Source organism: Lemur catta, chromosome 16 (assembly GCF_020740605.2).
Source record: "Lemur catta isolate mLemCat1 chromosome 16, mLemCat1.pri, whole genome shotgun sequence".
NCBI classification, from domain to species: Eukaryota; Metazoa; Chordata; class Mammalia; order Primates; family Lemuridae; genus Lemur; species Lemur catta.
The window spans coordinates 46298400-46317222 of NC_059143.1; the positions used below are offsets into that span (position 1 = coordinate 46298400).

At 43.9% G+C, this 18823-nt stretch overlaps 1 protein-coding gene across 2 annotated transcripts; it reads left to right on the top strand.

Annotated features, from left to right (window-relative positions):
* Positions 1-2156: 2156 nt before the first annotated feature.
* LOC123621693 (serpin B8) lies at positions 2157-14323 on the top strand. Of its 2 annotated transcripts, XM_045527605.1 has the most exons (7): positions 2157-2274; positions 5739-5916; positions 6728-6865; positions 8920-9037; positions 10800-10942; positions 12045-12197; positions 13804-14323. In XM_045527605.1, the coding sequence occupies exons 2-7, from the start codon at positions 5749-5751 to the stop codon at positions 14206-14208; spliced, it is 1125 nt and encodes a 374-aa protein (XP_045383561.1). In that variant the 5' UTR covers positions 2157-2274; positions 5739-5748; the 3' UTR covers positions 14209-14323. The 2 variants fall into 2 exon arrangements, with proteins under 2 accessions (XP_045383561.1, XP_045383563.1); XM_045527607.1 differs by lacking the exons at positions 2157-2274; positions 5739-5916; positions 6728-6865 and adding an exon at positions 8582-8684.
* Positions 14324-18823: the final 4500 nt, after the last annotated feature.

The following is an 18823-nucleotide window of genomic DNA, read 5'->3' on the forward strand; positions in this document are numbered from 1 at the left end:
GTTTATGTATAAACTTTTTATTAAGAAACTTGACTGTGAACAGAAGGATGAAAAAGCAGGGCAGTAGTTACAGGTATAAAAAGTAAAGAAAGCATAGTTGTTGTGTTTAATGTGGGAGATATTGATCAAATCAATGAGCTAAGAAGACTTTCCAAAGGACTGAAGAGATTCAAGATATGGGAGCAAAGGTAACTGGAGCAACCACGTCCTGGAAGGAGGAGGTCTACTTAAAACAGAGGGGTAGAGATATACGAGATCAGCTAAAGGGGACAGTTGGTCACTCCTCCATAGTGGGAGTAAAAAGGAATCCCTAGAGGTACATGTGTTTCAGATTAACACCTTCCCTTTACCACCACCTGCTTGAGAAGTAATCCCTGTGTGCTCCTTATCCCAATCATGGTCAAAGATGTGTCACAGCTGAGGTTCCTTTAAGATTTTTTTTTTTTTTCCAGAGTAAGAACCTTCTGAAAAAAAAACCTCTGAAAAGTAGGGGGGTCTAATATAAACTTCAGGTGGCAAAGATTGCTGTTCAAAATTGTCTGTGATACTCTAAACCCGACTGTCTGTGTCTATCTCTGATCCCTATTTAGCCTTTCCATTTCCTCTCTGGAAGCAGAACAGTACAAACTTCGGAATCGGGGACACTTGGGTTTAAATGGAAACTTGGCTCTTTGAACCTCTGCACAGGCACTGAGCAGCACTGTTTCACAATGAACAGGGTTGACAGTAGCATCACGCCTTTGCTTCCACCAAGGTATTGCAAGAGATGCATGCCACCAGATGGTATCACTGTGATTCTAAAAAATAAACTGGAAATTTACATAGCAGAACTTTTATAAAACTTTGTAATAAGCAGCACAGCAGCCATCAGTATCTTTTGAGAAACACTGAGGCTTGCTTATTATTTCATAAAAAGTGCTTTAAAAGGGGAGTTAATTATATACCTGCATATTTTTTATTTTTTAAAAGGCCACTGTCCCAAGTATGCTGACCTCTTCTGTGATGATAAGGGGCTAACAGTAGTGGAATGCCTAGAAAATATTTTTGAAAAAATACAATTGATTGCCTTTCAGGTAAAGGTGCATCTTATCCATGAATGACAAATTAATTACTTTTCAAAAGAGTCTGGAGTGATCATTTTGAGAACACCTGTTGGATATTTTTCCATAATTGCATAATTTTGTTGCTTAAAAAGATGTTAAAACTATCACATATGGATGCTTAAAAAACTTTGAAATGTAATTTCTAACCTTCATAAAAATCTTTCAAAAAGAAGGTTTGGTGGGCTTCAAACTTAAAAATGTAAAAAGTACAACATTAAAAAAATTGGTTTGTAAAAACAACTGGTTTTCAAAAAGACATATTTTTACTAGTTAAATTTTAATGAAAAAAAATCTTTAATTAGTGTATGGATTGAAAACCAAGTGTCAAGATTTAGTAAGTACAACCAATGCTACCTTTACTCCATTTTCCGTCTAAATCAACTCATGAGAGCCTTTCTCCTACGATAGATACAAATCCGAATTTAGAAATAAGCCAAACTTAAAACCTGGTCTTCGAATGACTGTATTTCACAGCAATATACTAAGATAAAAACAAACACACATGTATTCAATCACATTGCTCTTTTTAAATTTTTAAATTTCTGTGAGCACAAAAATGTGTATTTTTAATAAAAACGTTTTTCTTTCTCATTTTTTAAAATTTCTGTTTAATGTGTCTTATAGCATTCACAAGTTAGTATTTAGCACATTATCCCATCTAAATCCATAGAGATCAACTGGGGATGCCCGTCAAAAATCGTGTTGATGGATGTCCCGCCAGAACAGTTTGAAAACCGCTTACTTTAGCAACTTTAACCTCTGGTTTTGCTTTTAGTTGAATTTCAGAGTTAAGTTCCAACTTTGAAACTGCTCTTGCATACACGCACCAACACGAATACTGCACATACTAACCCAGAAAAACAAACCAATCTATTAGGTAAAGCCTTCCACTACCACGCTCCCAGGAGCAGGCACCGGCCCTCTCCCGCGTCACCTCCAAGCCATCTGCAGAAGCCACCCGCCTCTGGCCAGCGCAAAACGATGCCATGCGAGGCTCAGGCTCCTCCCAGGGTCCGGCACTGGGTATTCGGAGTCAACATTGCACCGGCCAGTGCAATCAGACTGTTCTGAGTCACTTGCCCGGAAGCCTTGCCCTTGATCAATGCGGACGTCAAGCATCCACAAAACAGGAATAGTAGCAGCGGCGACAGCAGCGGCAGGAATCTCTCAGGTACGGGCGGGGGAGGCACGGGGGTCCTCGGTTCCCACCCGGATACCACTTCCCTGGAGCTTCAGGGGAGCGCGGGAGGGAGGAAGGCAGGGGCAGGAGCCAGAGGCAGGAAAGAGAGAACTAGGAGAAAGACGGCGGGTAACCGGGAAGGCGAGCCGAGCGGGCTGTAGGGGTCTCCGCGGCACCAGCCGCGTCAGGGGCCCGAGCCCGGCGCTGCCCGGGCCCTGCGTGAGCCTGCGGAGGGCCGCAGGCCGGGGGGAGCAGCGCGGCACGCAGACCCGCCGGGGACCAGGAGCGGGTCCGGGGAGGCCGTGTCCGTGCTCTGCCCGCGAGGCGCGACGCCACCGCCCTGCGATTTGCCAACGGGGTGGGCGTGGCAGGGACACCAGCCTGGGGTTTTGAAGCCCGAGACGCGCGGGCGGACCTTGGGGAGGGCGAGTGGGAGGAGCCGCGGGTGCGGAAGGAAGGCGGGGGCGCGACTCGCGCGCGGCCTTCTGGGATTGCTGCGGGCCGCGGCCGGCTTCCGCGCGCGGCCTTCTGGGATTGCTGCGGGCCGCGGCCGGCTTCCGCGCGCGGCCTTCTGGGATTGCTGCGAGCCGCGGCCGGCTTCCGGGGAGGTGCCGGGTGGCTTCCGCCTCCCGCACACAGGGCGTTCCTCTGCAATCTCTCTCTCCCTCTTTCCCTCCTTTCTTTTCATCTTTGTGTGTCTTCCATACTTTCTTCTTCATTGGCTGCTTCCTCTCAACTTGGGGAAAAAAAATAAAACTGCTTCTCCACCTACTTCCTCCCTCACGGCGCAGCCACTCTAGTCTTCTTAGTAACTCGAATCAATCCCTGACTTCAGGGGCTGCGCAGGCCTCTAGCTGCTGCCCTCTGCTGGGCGGAGGTTGCCCCAGGCCCAGCCCGCCTCACCGAGGGCAGCTGTCCGCTCCTCCGGCCGCAGCCTCGCTGCTTGGGCTGGGCACGGAGGAGACTCCCTTCCCTCGGCCCCCTGGCGGGGCACACCCGCCCTCCCGGTTCTCCCAGCACGTCCCTGATCGCTGGGTCGCAGTCTCTTTGGTTCTTCCTTTTACTGTCTCCAAATACTGGAAACTCCCCAGAATTAGATGAATTTTTCTCTTGTGCCACACTATACGTTCTGAGTAATTTCATCCATTCACATAGAAGCTCCCGGAATCGGGATGCTGATGACTCCCAGTCTCTGGCTCTAGAACATCTACTCATCTCAAGTCCCTGCCTATATTTACAAACATCCCTGGGCTTTGCTACAGGTTCAGCTGGTATGGGGTGTTCCACACATCTCAGGTGGAATGTATCACCTTCCCCATTCCAAGCTGGCTCCTCATGGAAGATGCCTATGGTTCATGGCCCACCCTAAGTATGAATTTAGCTAGGAGCCTCAGGATGCTCCTTGACCCCTCCTGTGCTGTGTCCCTCTGTGAGCAGTCACTCTGCCTGGCAGTTCCATCTCCCACTACTCTACTGCAGGTGTTTCCTCTGCATTCACCAGTCACTGGCCCATGGTTAGTGGTCCTCCAGCCAGTTCTCCAGTCTTTTTCCACACCAAATGGTGAGCATGCCATCTTTCTAAAACCACAACATACTCATGTAAGACATTTGTTTAAAAACTATGCATGGCCTTCCAGACTATGGGCTCAAGTTCAAACTCCTAAACCTGGCATAAGGGGCCCATCTTGTCTCATTACTGCGTCTCCTCATAGGAAACCATGCCTATCCACTCCCCTGGGCCCCAAGCAAACCATGCCTTTCCTGCCACATTCTTTGCACCTGCCAATTCCTCAGCCAAAAATTTACGTCTTGAAATGATAGCCCAGGTTTCTATAAAGTTTAATAGAAAGAAACAAGTAATTAATGATAATAGTTAATATTAAGCTGGCATAACTTTTTACCACTTGAAGCAAGGTGTCTGCCTATGTTAGGCTCATACCTCCCTCCCACGGAGACTGGTTAGTAGGATGCTATAACCAATGTTTACATTTCAAAGAGATGGCTCCCAGGCCCTTGGGAAACACTTGTCCTGGAATGTAGAACTGGCAAGAAGTCTTTAAAAAGATTTGCATCTCAAAGGGACAGATAAAGAATTTACAATTACAAGTTTTCTAAACTAAATGCTTTAAGAAAAAGGAAAACAGGGCAGGAAGAAGCCTGTTGAAGTTTGTTTATTTAGTCAAGTTTAGCTTGATTACAATTTAGTCATTCTAAGGCCCTCTTGGCCACGATGGATCCAAAATTCAATGCATCCAATTCAAAGTATTTACCAGATGACAAGATTTGGGCTTCATATTTTCTATCCATGCTCATGTGCTTTCTTTCCAGGTCCCCAACCCACTTTCAGCAACACTTATGGAACATGGGGTATCTTTTTGAAGTCACCCTGAAAAGTAATATTTTTTTTGGTCTTCCCAGTAGCCCATATTTTAGGTCAGACTATCCGAAACAAACCCCCCAAATTTGGTGAAATCCATCTAATTGTTTCTTGGGACATGATGACAGAAATGGTTTTTATTTATAAAGAATTATTTATAATTCTTAGAACATTCTTTATAAATTACGTTAGCGACACCAAACTGAAAGAGAACTAGCAGCAACAGCAACGGGGTTTGTATAATGATCAACAATCTGGGCTCTGGAATTGAACTGTGGTTCCAGTCGTTGGTGACTATCTGAGGGATCTGGAATGAACTTAGCTAGTAAACCTCAGCCACTCTTCTCATTCCTAAAGTGGGGCAGTAACTGCACTGACCTCAACGTGTTGTTGGGGTTAAATGAGATGATACATGGAAAGTGCTGAGAATGGTGCCTGGCACCGAGGTATGTTGGCCACAGTTACGCTAAGGTAGGGTGTACACAGCTGTCAAAGGGTGTCTGCACCGCTGTTGCTAAGAGTGGTACTGCCATGGGCCCTGGGATTGGCTATTTTGCAAATAAACCAGTGCTTTAGTTTCCTATTGGTGCTGTAATACTTTACTCAAATTTAGAGTCTGAAAACAACAGGAATTTATCATCATACAGTTCTGGAGGTGGTAAGTCCAAAACGGTACAACAGAGCTGTTTTTTTTTTTGGAGGCTCTAGGAGAAAAATCTATTTCCTTCCCTTTTCCAGATTCTAGAGGTGGCCTCATTCCTTGGTCAGTGTCCTCACATCATTCTGATCTTTGCTTCCATTGTCACGTCTCCTTCTCTGACTCGGACCCTCCTGCCTCCCTCTTAAAAGGACCCTTGTGATTCCATTAAGCCCACAAGGATATGCCAGATAATCTCCATATCTCAAGATTTTTTGCGAAGTCCCCATTGCCAAGTAAAATAATGGCCAGAGATTTCGGGGATTAGGAGTGGAAGTTTTGTGGGGTGCAGTTATTCTTCCTTCCACACGTGGTGTCTGCTGACTGCATGACTATGGGAGGGCTTGGCTGATGTGCTTCTGTGTTGTGCCTTTGATCCAGACTTTCCCTGATGGATGATATCTGTGAAGCAAATGGCACTTTTGCCATCAACTTATTTAAAATGTTGGGGGAAGAGGACAACTGTCGAAACATATTCTTCTCTCCTCTGAGCATAACCTCTGCCCTGGCCATGGTCTTGCTGGGGGCAGAAGGAAACACCGCAGCCCAGATGTCCCAGGTACGTGTGCCTGATGCAAAGAAAGAACACGGCATGTTCCTTCTGTGCTTCCATGGAGCAGGTTTTTCCATCCTTTCCCTCCAGCTGGTGAAAGCCTGTGTGGCTGGCAGGCGGGAGGAGGGGCACCTCGGCGATGGAGAATGGGCAGACATGGGTAGAAAGGTGAACTGTGTTGACATTTCATCTCCTCTAACGTTGATGGGAGAAATCAAGTCATAAAGTCATTTTCTCTAGGTAAAATCATCAGTACATTCTGGCAAAGTCACAACTTTGATAAGTAAGGCAAACTATAGATCATAATCTGGTGTGGAGAACTTGTGGAGAACTTCTGTAAAATTGCAGATGAGACATTTTTATTTCTGCTCTCTTTTGCATTCCCTGGGTCATGTTAGATTCATCCCAGATACCTCTTTTTTTCTGGTCTGCTCCCTCCTGAGTTACTGCAGACGGCCTTGCTGGCCTGGATAAATCTGCTAGACCAATGGTTCTCACCAGGGGGCGAGGAGGTGGATTTTGCTTCCCTGGGAACACCTGGGGAGAGCTGAAGAGTTTTAGTTCTCATACCTGAGGTGCTACTGACATCTAGTGGACAGAGACCAGAAATGCTGCAAAACATCCTCCAATGCGCGACAAAGTATCCATCCCCAAATGTCGACAGCACTCATTGAGAACCCCCGCTCTAGACAATTAAACCAAACTCCTTTTAAGATAGTATCCTGTGTGATTTTTAGTACAGAGATTTGGTTGGAGATAGCCCTCTGGGGGAGTGTTAATGCCAATGTTAAAAGCCGGAGTTGTTTTCTATTCCCAGGCACTTTGTTTGAATGAAGACGAAGATGTTCACCAAGGTTTCCAGTCGCTTCTCGCTGAAGTTAACAAAACTGGCTCTCAGTACTCGCTTAGAATCGCCAACAGACTCTTTGGAGAAAAAACATGTGATTTTCTTCCAGTAAGTAGTACTCACACGCTGATGCAAAAGAAATTGAAAATAAGATAAAAACTATAGAAGAGCAGAGCATACAGCATAACAATTTCAAAGTTCCCTAGTTCAGTCACAGCTTGCCATAAAGCAATGAGGTCCAAAAAATTATGCCACATAATATGCTGTCTTGAAATTAATGAAATGATATCAGCAAGCTTAGCCATCGTAGTGGCTGGGAGTTCGGAGGGTTCTCATGTAAGACATTCCTGTCCTAGCCACTGTTGGGAGCTGCCCCATGAAAGTTGCCTGTTCTGGGCTTACCTACCTGTGAAGATGATCCTGGATCTCAGAAGTCTCCTGGGTAGATCAATGTTCATTTTTGAACATCAGCCTGATCTTTGACTGTTATAATAATGGGGATACAGGGAACCAACCACCACTGTTTTCTGTAGATTAGCTTCTCCTTCCCTCTACATCCTCTTTCTTTGGTAGAAATTAAAAAATTAATTTCAAGACAGCATATTATATGGCATAATTTTTTGGACCTCATTGCTTTATGGCAAGCTGTGACTGGACTAGGGAACTTTGAAATTGTATGCTGCAGTAAATAGAATCTACCCAGATTTAAAAACCTCAGCTTTATGAACAGATTTTCATTTTTTTTTTTTTGAGACAGAGTCTCGCTTTGTTGCCCAGGCTAGAGTGAGTGCCATGGCATCTGCCTAGCTCACAGCAATCTCAAACTCCTGGGCTTAAGCGATCCTACTGCCTCAGCCTCCCGGGTAGCTGGGACTACAGGCATGCGCCACCAAGCCTGGCTAATTTTTTCTATATATATTTTAGTTGGCCAGATAATTTCTTTCTATTTTTAGTAGAGACGGGGTCTCGCTCTTGCTCAGGCTGGTCTCGAACTCCTGAGCTCAAACAATCCGCCCGCCTCAGCCTCCCAGAGTGCCAGGATTACAGGCGTGAGCCACCTCGCCCAGCCATCAGATTTTCATTTTAGAAACACTATTATTCTGTCAGTAGTGTGGATTTAGGAGACAGAAGAAAGAACCAGGCTGGACTTGGGAAGACTAATTAGAAGCAATTAATAATAATGTGGAAGATACAGCCAGAGTTTGAGCCAAACAATGCCAGTGGTGATTCAGAGGAGGAAGTAAATTTAGGTGACCTTGAGAACAGGGAATCGTCAGAGGATGGGAGCCAATTGCCAGGCACATTATGTCTGAAGCCAGGTTTTTGTGGGGTGAGTTATCTGGGTTTTAATGTATTGGGTACGGTCCTTTTCTGATTAGACCCCAACTTACATTTCAAGGCTCATCTGCTGGCACTATGTTTTCCCACATCTTCTCCCTGACACACAAATACACACACACACATACATGCACATATGCAAAAACATGAACACAATCTACACACACATATGGACAGCACTTACATATGTGTACACATATGCATACACTCATGTATGCATGCTCACACACTCATACATGTACTCACTGGCAGACACACTATGATCCACGCCCATCACACTTCACCCTTGGAGGACTTTCCTTGCTCCATATCCTCCCAATCAACCATGATGACCTAGATCTAAAATGCTGTGTCCTTCTTTGTCCACTTACAGATCTACACAGTTTCTTGACAATCTAGTTCCCCTATGGAGGCTCTCAATCATTCAAAAAATATGTTTCAGATACTGTGGTTGGTGTTGATACAAAAATCAGTAAAAGAGAGTTAGACTGCATAGTGGGGGAAACAGAAAACCAAAGTCAATGAAGACTGTTTGAAAGGGGCGTTCCTGGACTGTTTTGTGCGTGGATGGTGACAGCCGTGACATCTTGTAAGTGTCTGTATGTCTCCGCTGCCTTTCTCACCAGGCTCTGAGCCATCTCAAGCCAAGCACCTTGCAAAGTGTCAGGTGTGAGCAGGTGGCCCAGACATTTTTGTTAATTGCATGAATGCATCTTAAAGAGCGGTGTGACCTGTGCAAGCATTTATGGTAGACATGTGTTAAGAGGGGAAAAAATTGTTTTCATAGTTGCGGGAACCTTTGATTCAATGTTTTGTGTTTGCAGACCTTTAAGGAATCCTGTCAGAAGTTCTATCAGGCAGAGCTGGAGGAACTGTCCTTTGCTAAAGATACTGAAGGATGTAGGAAACACATAAATGACTGGGTGACAGAAAGGACTGAAGGTAAGAGGTTTTCATTTCAGTGGACTTGGAATTACAATGGAATCAGGCTGGGATTGGCTGGGACTGGACCTCCACAGTGTTGCCACTGTGACCTGTTACCATGGCCTGCTTGTATGTGTTTCCTGGGTTTTCAAGCCAGCGATACAGATGCAATCTGTCATTTATCTTGGGCTTATCAGATTATGAAGGAGTGATTTTTAAAAAATTCTTAAGCCTAATGTTAAAATCCTCCCCTCTGGACTGTTCTGGAAAATCTTTGAAAACTGTTTCCTCTTGGGAGCCTTGTTTATCTTCTATCTTGGGGTCCTCCCATGCTCTGAGGAAGAATGACATTCAGTTAGGCTGCAGCTTAGATACGGCAGCATTTCATGTCACCGTGATATCTGCCAGTGGTGATGCGAACAGCTCACTAGTTTGATCTGCAGCCCTCTCCCGCCTTTCTAACTTGACCGTAGCTACATTTGCTTTCACAGTGTGGCCTTTTTTGAATTTGCTCCAGTTTCCGGAGGCGCAGCTAACATGGAGCCTGAAACATCCCCTGTCCAGACCCTACTCTATCCCACCAGAAATAGTTCTGCCAATTTTTGACTTGAGTATGGCGGGAAAGGGGCATGCTTTTAAGCCCCCTAAGTACATAACAAATGATTTATATACTTCTAAAAATTGGAGAAATTAAGTCACTTGTTTCAAGTGCCAACCAAGCAGTCATTGTTTCAGCTACTCGATCTTTATGGTACATCTGCTGTGTGTTGGGCAGCAGCAATGCCCAACTGATTATACTGAAAGATGATTATAAAATAATTACCAGGGGGAGGGAAGAGCCTTACATGTTTTCATACGTCATCTGTCCAGTGGCCTCTTACTCTGCAGTTGATCCAACAATACTAAGTCACCTGAGGAATCTACAAGTTTCTGCACACTTTGCCCTTCTATACCTGTTACTTCTCCTGCGGAGCTGCTTCCTTCCTTCCTTTAGGCTGAACACCTGCACTTTTACCCAGAACATTAGAGCTGGCGAGACCTTGGAGATCACCTTGTTCCTCCTATCATTGGACGACTCAGCTTCTACTCCATTCCCCTAACTCCTCTGCCCCAGTCACTCCTTTCAGGTTGCCTGCCCCCTCCCAGCGAGAGATCTGTGCTCCCCCATCCTTTGGGAGCTGCTCCTTAACCAAACGAGATCTGAAGATTGGCACAGAGCAGTGATCCTCAACTGGGGGGTGAGGAGGGTACCCTCCAGTTGATGTTGACAATGGCTGAAGATATTTTTGTCCGTCACAATTGAAGGAAGTGCTTCTGGTAAAGCATCCTATAATGCACAGGTGACAGCCCCCATAACAAAGAATTATCTGGCTTAACATGCCAGTAGTTGTGTGGTTAAGATGCTACAGGGCTAAGGTTGAGAGTCCTGTAGTGAGAATCAAGACTCGCGGGTTATTTTCTTAGCTCAGCCACTTGCCACCTGTGTGAACTTGGCAAAAAGTCAGGCGAATGCTCTGATCCTGAATTTCTACATCCACAAATTGAAGGCAAAATGATACTTGCCGTACCTACTTCAAGACTGTTGTTTAAGGGCAAAAGGTACCCTGTGTGTGACCACATTGCTAAACACCATCACCCCAATTTACCAGGTGGACAGAAAGACGGGACCCCAACCTGACTCTTAACCAAGCCTTGGCTTTATATATCAAGGGGATTTTTGCACAATAATGCTTATTGCCCCCCCTAAAATGGCAATAAACTTCTCTCATGTTCTTTACAGGTAAGATTTCAGAGGTGCTGGCTCCTGGGACAGTTCATTCACTGACTAAGTTGGTCCTTGTGAACGCCATCTATTTCAAGGGAAAGTGGAATGAGCAGTTTGACAGAAAGTATACAAGGGGAATGCTCTTTAAAACCAAAAAGGTAGGGAAATATTTTTCATATACTGCTACTTTCTTAAAGTAATATGATGGGAAAGATTATGAGTGGAAAAAATAAATAATTTATTTCACACTATCGTGATTCTTAATCTACTCCTGAATGAATTTAATGCTGTCTGAATATCTGTAATTGGAGTGAAAAGCAGAGAAATGAAAATAATTTTTGTATTGATAGTTTTGTTTTTTCATCTTTGGTCAGATATATCTTTCATCTCTGGTCCTATGATTTGGATTGGAGGAAAATTTCCTCTAAGCCTTGGGATTATATTTGTGTTATGCTATCATGGTTTTTATTTACTTAGATACCTTTTTGCAGTGTTAGTGGAAACTATGCCTATTTATTGCCTTAAAATTCAAGGCTATACAATGCTGAACACAAGAAAATATTGTTAGCAGATGTGAAGACTAACTTTAAAAACACTTCTCTGCATTTTGTTTTGAAAATGATAATGGTTGAAGGCCAATAGTTGTTAGCCTGGGATTTCACCTTCATCAACTTGATAACAACATATTGCATGAAGACATGAGAGTTAAAAATATATTTGACTCAAGCTTTAAAAACAGCTGAACTTGCACATGTTGTCAAGGTCCCCTCTCCAGGAAAACCAAGGCCATAAAACCAATTATAAAACTGGGAAACTTTTCAGAGTAAAAACATAACTCCCTTTGGCTGAACATCTTTTCTATCTAAACAGATCCTTTAGCCCAAGGGCCTGGATGTTAGTTAATTAATGCTCCTCTTACTCTGGATAACTACTTTTTAATTATAAGGCCATGAGAATGCTTCTCTATGAATCTTCTGAAAAACCAAATATAGCTTCTTCCAAAAACAATGTAGAGATTTATGTCCTTTTACATTGGCCAAGCTATTCTCTCTCACCTGGTGATATTTGATCTGCTGGAACAATTGCGTGTTCTATTCAATACTACAATGTACTAATGAAGATTTTATATCTATCAGCTTAAATGTGCAGAAATAATAATTAATATATGTGCCTAGGGGTTCTGTGAGTTAGATGTATCTTAGTTTTAGTAAACTGTGCTCATTTTTTGGTAATCTAATTTTAATTTCATGTTTGTATTAGGAGAAAAAGACAGTGCAGATGATGTTTAAGCAAGCGAAATTTAAAATGGGGTACATAGAGGAGGTGCACACCCAGGTCCTGGAGCTGCCGTACACAGAGGAGGAGCTGAGCATGGTCATTCTGCTCCCAGACGAAGACACCGATCTTGCCATGGTGAGCCCTGGGCGATGAGTCTGAGTGTGTATAAAGTCCAGCTGAGCTCATTTCTTTTGAGCTCATCTACCAGATGGCATTTGAGGAGTTTCCAATTTGGAGTTATTGCAAGTAGTTCTGGGTGAACACTGCTGCAAATCTTTTAGTGAACATATGTATGCATTTCTGTTGAGTGTATATCTAGGAGTGGACAAGATTTGATGAAGCTAAGAGAGATTTCCAAAAATATGCGAACAATGTTCTTTATTCTGAATGGAGAGGCTAGTTGAGGGCCCAATAATTATTGAACAAAAGTCCTAAAAGAAAAGCAGTAATTGATCAGGGAAGTGCTTCTCAAACATTAATGTGGTCATAAGATCCTGGGGGTCTTGTTAAAATGCAGCTCTTGAATGAGTGGAGTGTGGCCTGAGACTTTGCATTTCTATCAAGATTACAGGCGATGCAGTTGCTGTTGGTCCATGGACCACACTCTGAATAGCAAGGGTCCAAAGTGCAGATGGGAAATTTATCTTAGACATGAGGAGAGAGAAGTCTTACCATGACAGAACAGGAACAGAGTCCAGGAAGGGACAAAATAAAATTGCAAGGTAGGAGATGCAGACCCAATAGTGTGCTAGTAATCACCTCTCTGGGAGGTGGGGGAAGCCTTCATTTATAAAGTTTTCTGATTCCCCTGGTGTAAATACTCCCACCATGGCTGACTTTAAGCTACCAAGGGTTTGACAGTTGATAGGAGCCAGCCCCAGCACACCAATGCACAGGATGTTGAGGGTGGGGCTGCCTGATTTCCCTGGTTTCTCTATGGAATCAGAAAGCTTTTGGTATAAATTGAGGATGACATGTATCATTTCCACTTATGAAAAAAAAAATAGGAAAGTCTAGAAACAGCCAGACTCAAAACAACCGTCACTGGGGAGGAGCGCTCACCTGGGCTCCGGTCGGCAAAGGGAAGGGAAGATGCAAGTGGAAGTCCTCTCTCCTTTGTCTCCTTCTTCCTTGTGGATAAAGAGAATGAGTGATGGGTCTTGGAAGAGTTGAGGCCAACTCCAGGACAGGCAGAAGTCAAACAAGGATTCCAGAAGCAACAGTCTCATTGAGTTCCCCATTTCTGCTCTCCTTTCCCCTCTCACACCTCTTATCATGTTCAGGTGACACCTGGTCCTCCCCTATTCAACCCTGAGTAGCCCCTGGTTCAACTCAGAATCAGACTTCCCAGCCATGCTCTTTGTCTGTCTTTTGTGAAACAATCTCGGCCACTCACAGTAATGCATACTGCATGAATATTAATATAATCAGTTGGTTGGAATTTTCTAAACTGTTAACAAATGTTTTTCAACATTTGAAATGAGTTTGGTGCAGATTGTTTTTGTTAAAAATTTCTACCCATCTCAGGTATTTTCTAGCTCTTCTACTCATATGCATAAGACGGGGAAAAGACTAGAATTTGGGGGAACATCTTGGTGTGTTCATAACAAAATACCTGTGGGTTTTCTTGGACCAGAACTCACCATCTAGTTGCTTATCATGGGGGTGGGTGTGTAAATAAGTGGGTGGGTGGGTGCCAGGCTATTATCACCTAGATTTTAAGATTTGGCTCTTATTCCAGGTGGAACAAACACTTACATATGAGAAGTTCAGAGCCTGGACAAATCCAGAAAAGATGACGAGGAGTAAAGTTCAAGTTTTCCTCCCCAGACTAAAGCTGGAGGAGAGTTATGACTTGGAGTCTTTCCTTCGAAGTTTAGGAATGACTGACGCTTTTGAAGAGGCCAAGGCTGACTTTTCTGGAATGTCAACTAAGAAGAACGTGCCCGTGTCCAAGGTCGCCCACAAGTGCTTTGTGGAGGTTAATGAGGAAGGCACAGAGGCGGCCGCGGCCACCGCAGTGGTCAGAAATTCCCGGTGCATCAGACCAGAACCAAGATTTTGTGCAGACCACCCTTTCCTTTTCTTCATCAGGCATCATAAAACCAACAGCATCTTGTTCTGCGGCAGATTCTGTTCTCCGTAGAGAGGTGTGATTGCTGTACACGCCCTTCTTTCTATTCTGCCTACCTTGTCTTAATTAAAATCTTATGGGACTGAATTGGTGCGGTGGCTTGAATGCCAAAATAAAGTGTGTGCACCTGGGTAGTTTGTGAATGCTTTTGCCGAAGATTCTAGAGCCACTGAGAATAACTGAGGCTCCAGATGCGTGAAGGTCAGGACTGAGAAGGCGGTGCTGGTTTTGGAGTGTTTGGGGTGCTGCTCATTGCCTCTGCGCTCACCTACAGTCTGTGCCCATTGTCCTTGGGCGTCGTTAGGAGCATCCCAAGGCTTCACCAGCCAGCCCTTGATGTGCCCTTCCATCCTGCAGTGATCTCCCAGCTCTGCCCGGCACCTCTGACAGGCTCGCCAGGGGACGTTGAGTGTCCAGGCCTGACTGCACACGAAGCCAGAGGCAAACCCTGCAGAGTGGACGCTTCAGCCACGCCATGTCTCACACACAGCTGAGATGTGTCTCTTTTTCCATTAGCATCACACAGACAGCCTGACACGTCCCTTATCTAATACAGTCATGAAAACAGCTGTTTCAGATCTTCTTTCCATAACCCACAGATACAAGTTCAGCGGCTCCGAAGTGAGCTTCAGGACTGAGCTAAGAGGCAAATTTCTGAAACATGCCATGTTGTCCTCCCCATCCCCCTTCCCTCTGAAACACACACAGAAGGCCAAAGGAATCTTCATACAAAACAACTCTGGGAAACAAAGACCCTTCCAGTTAATCATATATACTTAGACATGGCTCACGCATATGCCTTGCTTAAGAAAGGACCTCCCTATGTTATAGTTTTCTGACAACACAAGAGAAAATTTGCATTGTGGCAGCAATTTGACAACTATAGAAAAGTATACAAAAAAAAATTTGTCACCCACAATCCTAGCACTTAGGAATTATTGCTGTTAAGAGTGACATGCATCCTTCCCTATGCATGGAAATATAAATTTATGAGCATTTAGCACAAGTTAATTATATACTTCTGTAGCTTGTTTCTACCCTTACTTCCTTACTATAAACCTTCCTCAAGATCTTTCCAGGTTATCAATTTGATTGTGTATAGTATTCCTATATGGCTGTATTTCTATAATTGAATCTACTTTGAGACAGTTTGGGTAATTACAATTACTTATATCATATACTGTTTTGAATATCCTAAATACTTGCTCACATTGCTAATATTTTTAAATAAATATTCCTAAAAATAGTACTAGATAACAATTCAGCACATTTTGAGACTTGGTCTCCAGGAGGTTGCATCGATTCACATGCCCACTTACATCACTGTGTACACCACCCTCACTGCTGCCTGCCTTATTTCTGTTATGAGTTGAACTGAACAGTGATTACTCTTGACTCTATTTTTGACTTACAGTTCACAGTTATATGAACTGTGCATATTACAGCTTTTATTTGAATTTATTCTTAAAATTTTAAGAATTTAAAACTTAAAATGAAAAACTAGAGTTTATTCTCTGGTAGGCCACATTCATTTCAGGGACCATGTTTGCTAAAGCAGGTTTGGCCAAAAATTAATCCACAGAACTGAAAAGTGTACATCTGTGAATGCTGGTCTCATTTCACCTCTAATTTTTAAAAATTCACACTTTTATTGATGCATAATTGATGAAGAATAACCTTCATATGTACAATGAATGTGTAACATGTACAATTTGATAAGTTCTGACACATGTATGCCCATGAAACAAACCATCACCACATTCAAGATAATGAACATATTTATCATACCCCTAATTTCTTCTTGTTATCTCTGTAATTCCTCCTTCTTATTCCTCCCTGCCCCATCTCAATCACTGGTCTGCTCAGGGAACTACTGATCTGTCACTATAGATTAATTTGCATTTTCTAGAATTAGACATATATCATCTACTCTTCTTGGTATGATGCCTATCACTCAATATAATTATTTTGAGATTCATCCATATTGTATATGTATCAATAGTTTGTCCATTTTTATTAGCAAATAATATTTCATTGTATAGATGTACCATAAATTGTTTATCCATTCCCCTTTTGATGAACATTTAGGTTGTTACCAAGATTTTGGCTATTGCAAATAAAGTTGTTATGAACATTAATGTGTTTATCTTTGTATGAACATATTTCTTCATTACTCAGTGGAATAACTGGGTCATAGGGAAATTGTATGTTTAACTTTTTGGAATCTGCCAAATTGCTTTCCAAAGCGGTTATATCATTTAACATTACCAATAGAATTTATGAGAGTTTCAGTTGTTCTGCCTCCTCATCAATACTTGGTACTTCTACGTGGTACTTTTCACTTCTAGGCCTTTCCCTGTCCCTCCCCTTGGCTCCTGGGTCCATAAAATGGCAGGAGACTTTTGTCTGGGGCTCCCTAGGCAGTGAGACAACCCCGTACCTATCCTTCCTTTGCCTGGTGCTGTTCCCTGGGGGTAAATAATGGCACCATGCGCTGGGTAGCCTCTTGCTTCTTACCGTCACAGTAAGGGAGTAAAGGCTTGACTGTTGCTTTCAGTGTGGCCAGTTTGACACCCGAATGCGCTCCAGGCACTCTGTCTCTTTCTCTTTCTTCCTCTTTATCTCTCTGTCAAATCCATAAGGGAACAGGGTGATCAATTAAGCACAATGCCTTTTTGGAAAAGCACTCATGGAGGCGCTACTATTTCATTTTTTTTGCAAGAGTCTGATAGTGCTGCAGGCGCTAGCCGGTCTCTGGGACGTGCTAATGGATTGTTTACATGAACTTTTCAGTCCTGAATGGGGACCACTGGTCTTCCTCCTTAGCCCGGGCCTGTCCCGCCGAGCTCTGCAGTCCTAGCGCACGCGGGGGGCTGAGCTGCACCGGGGCTACTGTCCGCGCTCAGCGGTCCCTGGCGGGGACGGACGACTCGAGGCACAGCGAGTTTCTGACAACCCTGGGACTCGTGCTGCCGGTGGAAGGGAGTGTCGAGCCCTCCCAGGTCACTTTACTCAGCGACCTCGAGCGACCCTGGAGACTGGGCCAGCTCGCCTCCAGGAGGAAGGCGGTGATCTCCCTGAGCTTGGCGAGGGAGCGCGGGCGCCCTCTTCCTCCTCAGCTGGGTACGACGCGGGATCCCGCAGATTTGGAAGGCGTGGCAGACTGCGACGAGTCCCCGGCCACCGAAAACCACGTCCGGACCACGCTCGCAGAGGCCACAGCAGCCACCCTGTGGTCCCCTGGGTCTGCAAAGAGGGCTCGAGGGGAGCAGACGAGACTGTTAACCAGACTCAGCTTTCTGGGCTTTTCACGCCACGCTTGCTGGTTATCAAGCCCCATTTAACCTCACCAGGCGAGGTCAATCAGCCTGGGACACAATCCGCAGATGTTAACAAATTACAAACGCATGGGAAAAGTTGCCACTTCAGGAAAGCAACGAGCGCAGAAAAAGCGAGGCAAAGCTGCTCCTGGAGCGCCCTCTCCTGGACGACGCAGGCAGCGCACTCCCGGAGAGCGCTCTGGGCCGGGCTATTCAACAGACAGGTTTCACCGCCAGGTTCCAGGCCCTGGGGCCCCCCGCGGGCTGCGGGGTCTCCGTGATGAAAGCCACTGTGACTAATTCAAGTGTTATCCCTTCTGTCCCTCCCAGTGACTCTGGAGATGAGTCAAAGAGCCTTATCAACATTGCCTCACACCTCTAGGCTTTTAAAAATAAACAACACCTGGGGTTAGGCTGAGGTTCCTCTGTCCCCAAGGGGGACTGGAGGCCGTTGCCAAGGTCAGTGGGGAGGTGGAAAAAATCAGCTGAGAGAGATAAGACTAAATTATGTAAATTTAATGATAAAATTAAATGTAACTTTCCTATTAAAAGGCAAAAATCTTTTAGATTGGAAATGAACAACAGTATTTTGTCAAATGCAGTTTTCAATTAGCACACCTCAGATAAAGTGACACAAAATATGAATGTAAAATGATGGGCAAAGATATATCAGGCAAATTTAAACAAAAGGGCAGCAGGTGTCAAGCTATTAATATAAAAAAGTAGACTTTAAAGACATAAATTAAAATAGAGAAATGCTATCATTTTATATACAAAAGGATTCCATTCACAGTGAAGGTAAAATTTAAGCTTCAGAGTGCCTCTTTCAATACTGGACAGATGAACATTAATAAAAATTAATTCAAAAGCTATATGTTACATTGTACTTCACACGAAGACTCATTTTTGCACATCTTTGCAACTCTGAAGTTAAGATATGTCTTGATGTAATTGTCATTGTCCATACATGCATGTATTTCATCATAGGTGCTTATGTTGTTGTCACTTCAAGTTATCGTTGATGCTGTATTTGTTGAGTAGAGTTGCCATTAATTTTTAAAGATTAGATTATTATTTGAGGTTGAAAAGATTATTGTGAATGTTGGAAATTATTGAAGTGGAACAGTGGTGTGGAATTAGACATTAGAGAAGCAAATACTTAATGTTTGGAGGAATGATTTAAATTTCTTATTTTCTTGCAAAGTAATTACCATGCTTTACAGAGCCCAAGAAAGGCAGACACCATCCCTACAGTCAAAGAAACTGTGCCATAGTATGACCTATCATATACCGTGTGAAATAATGCC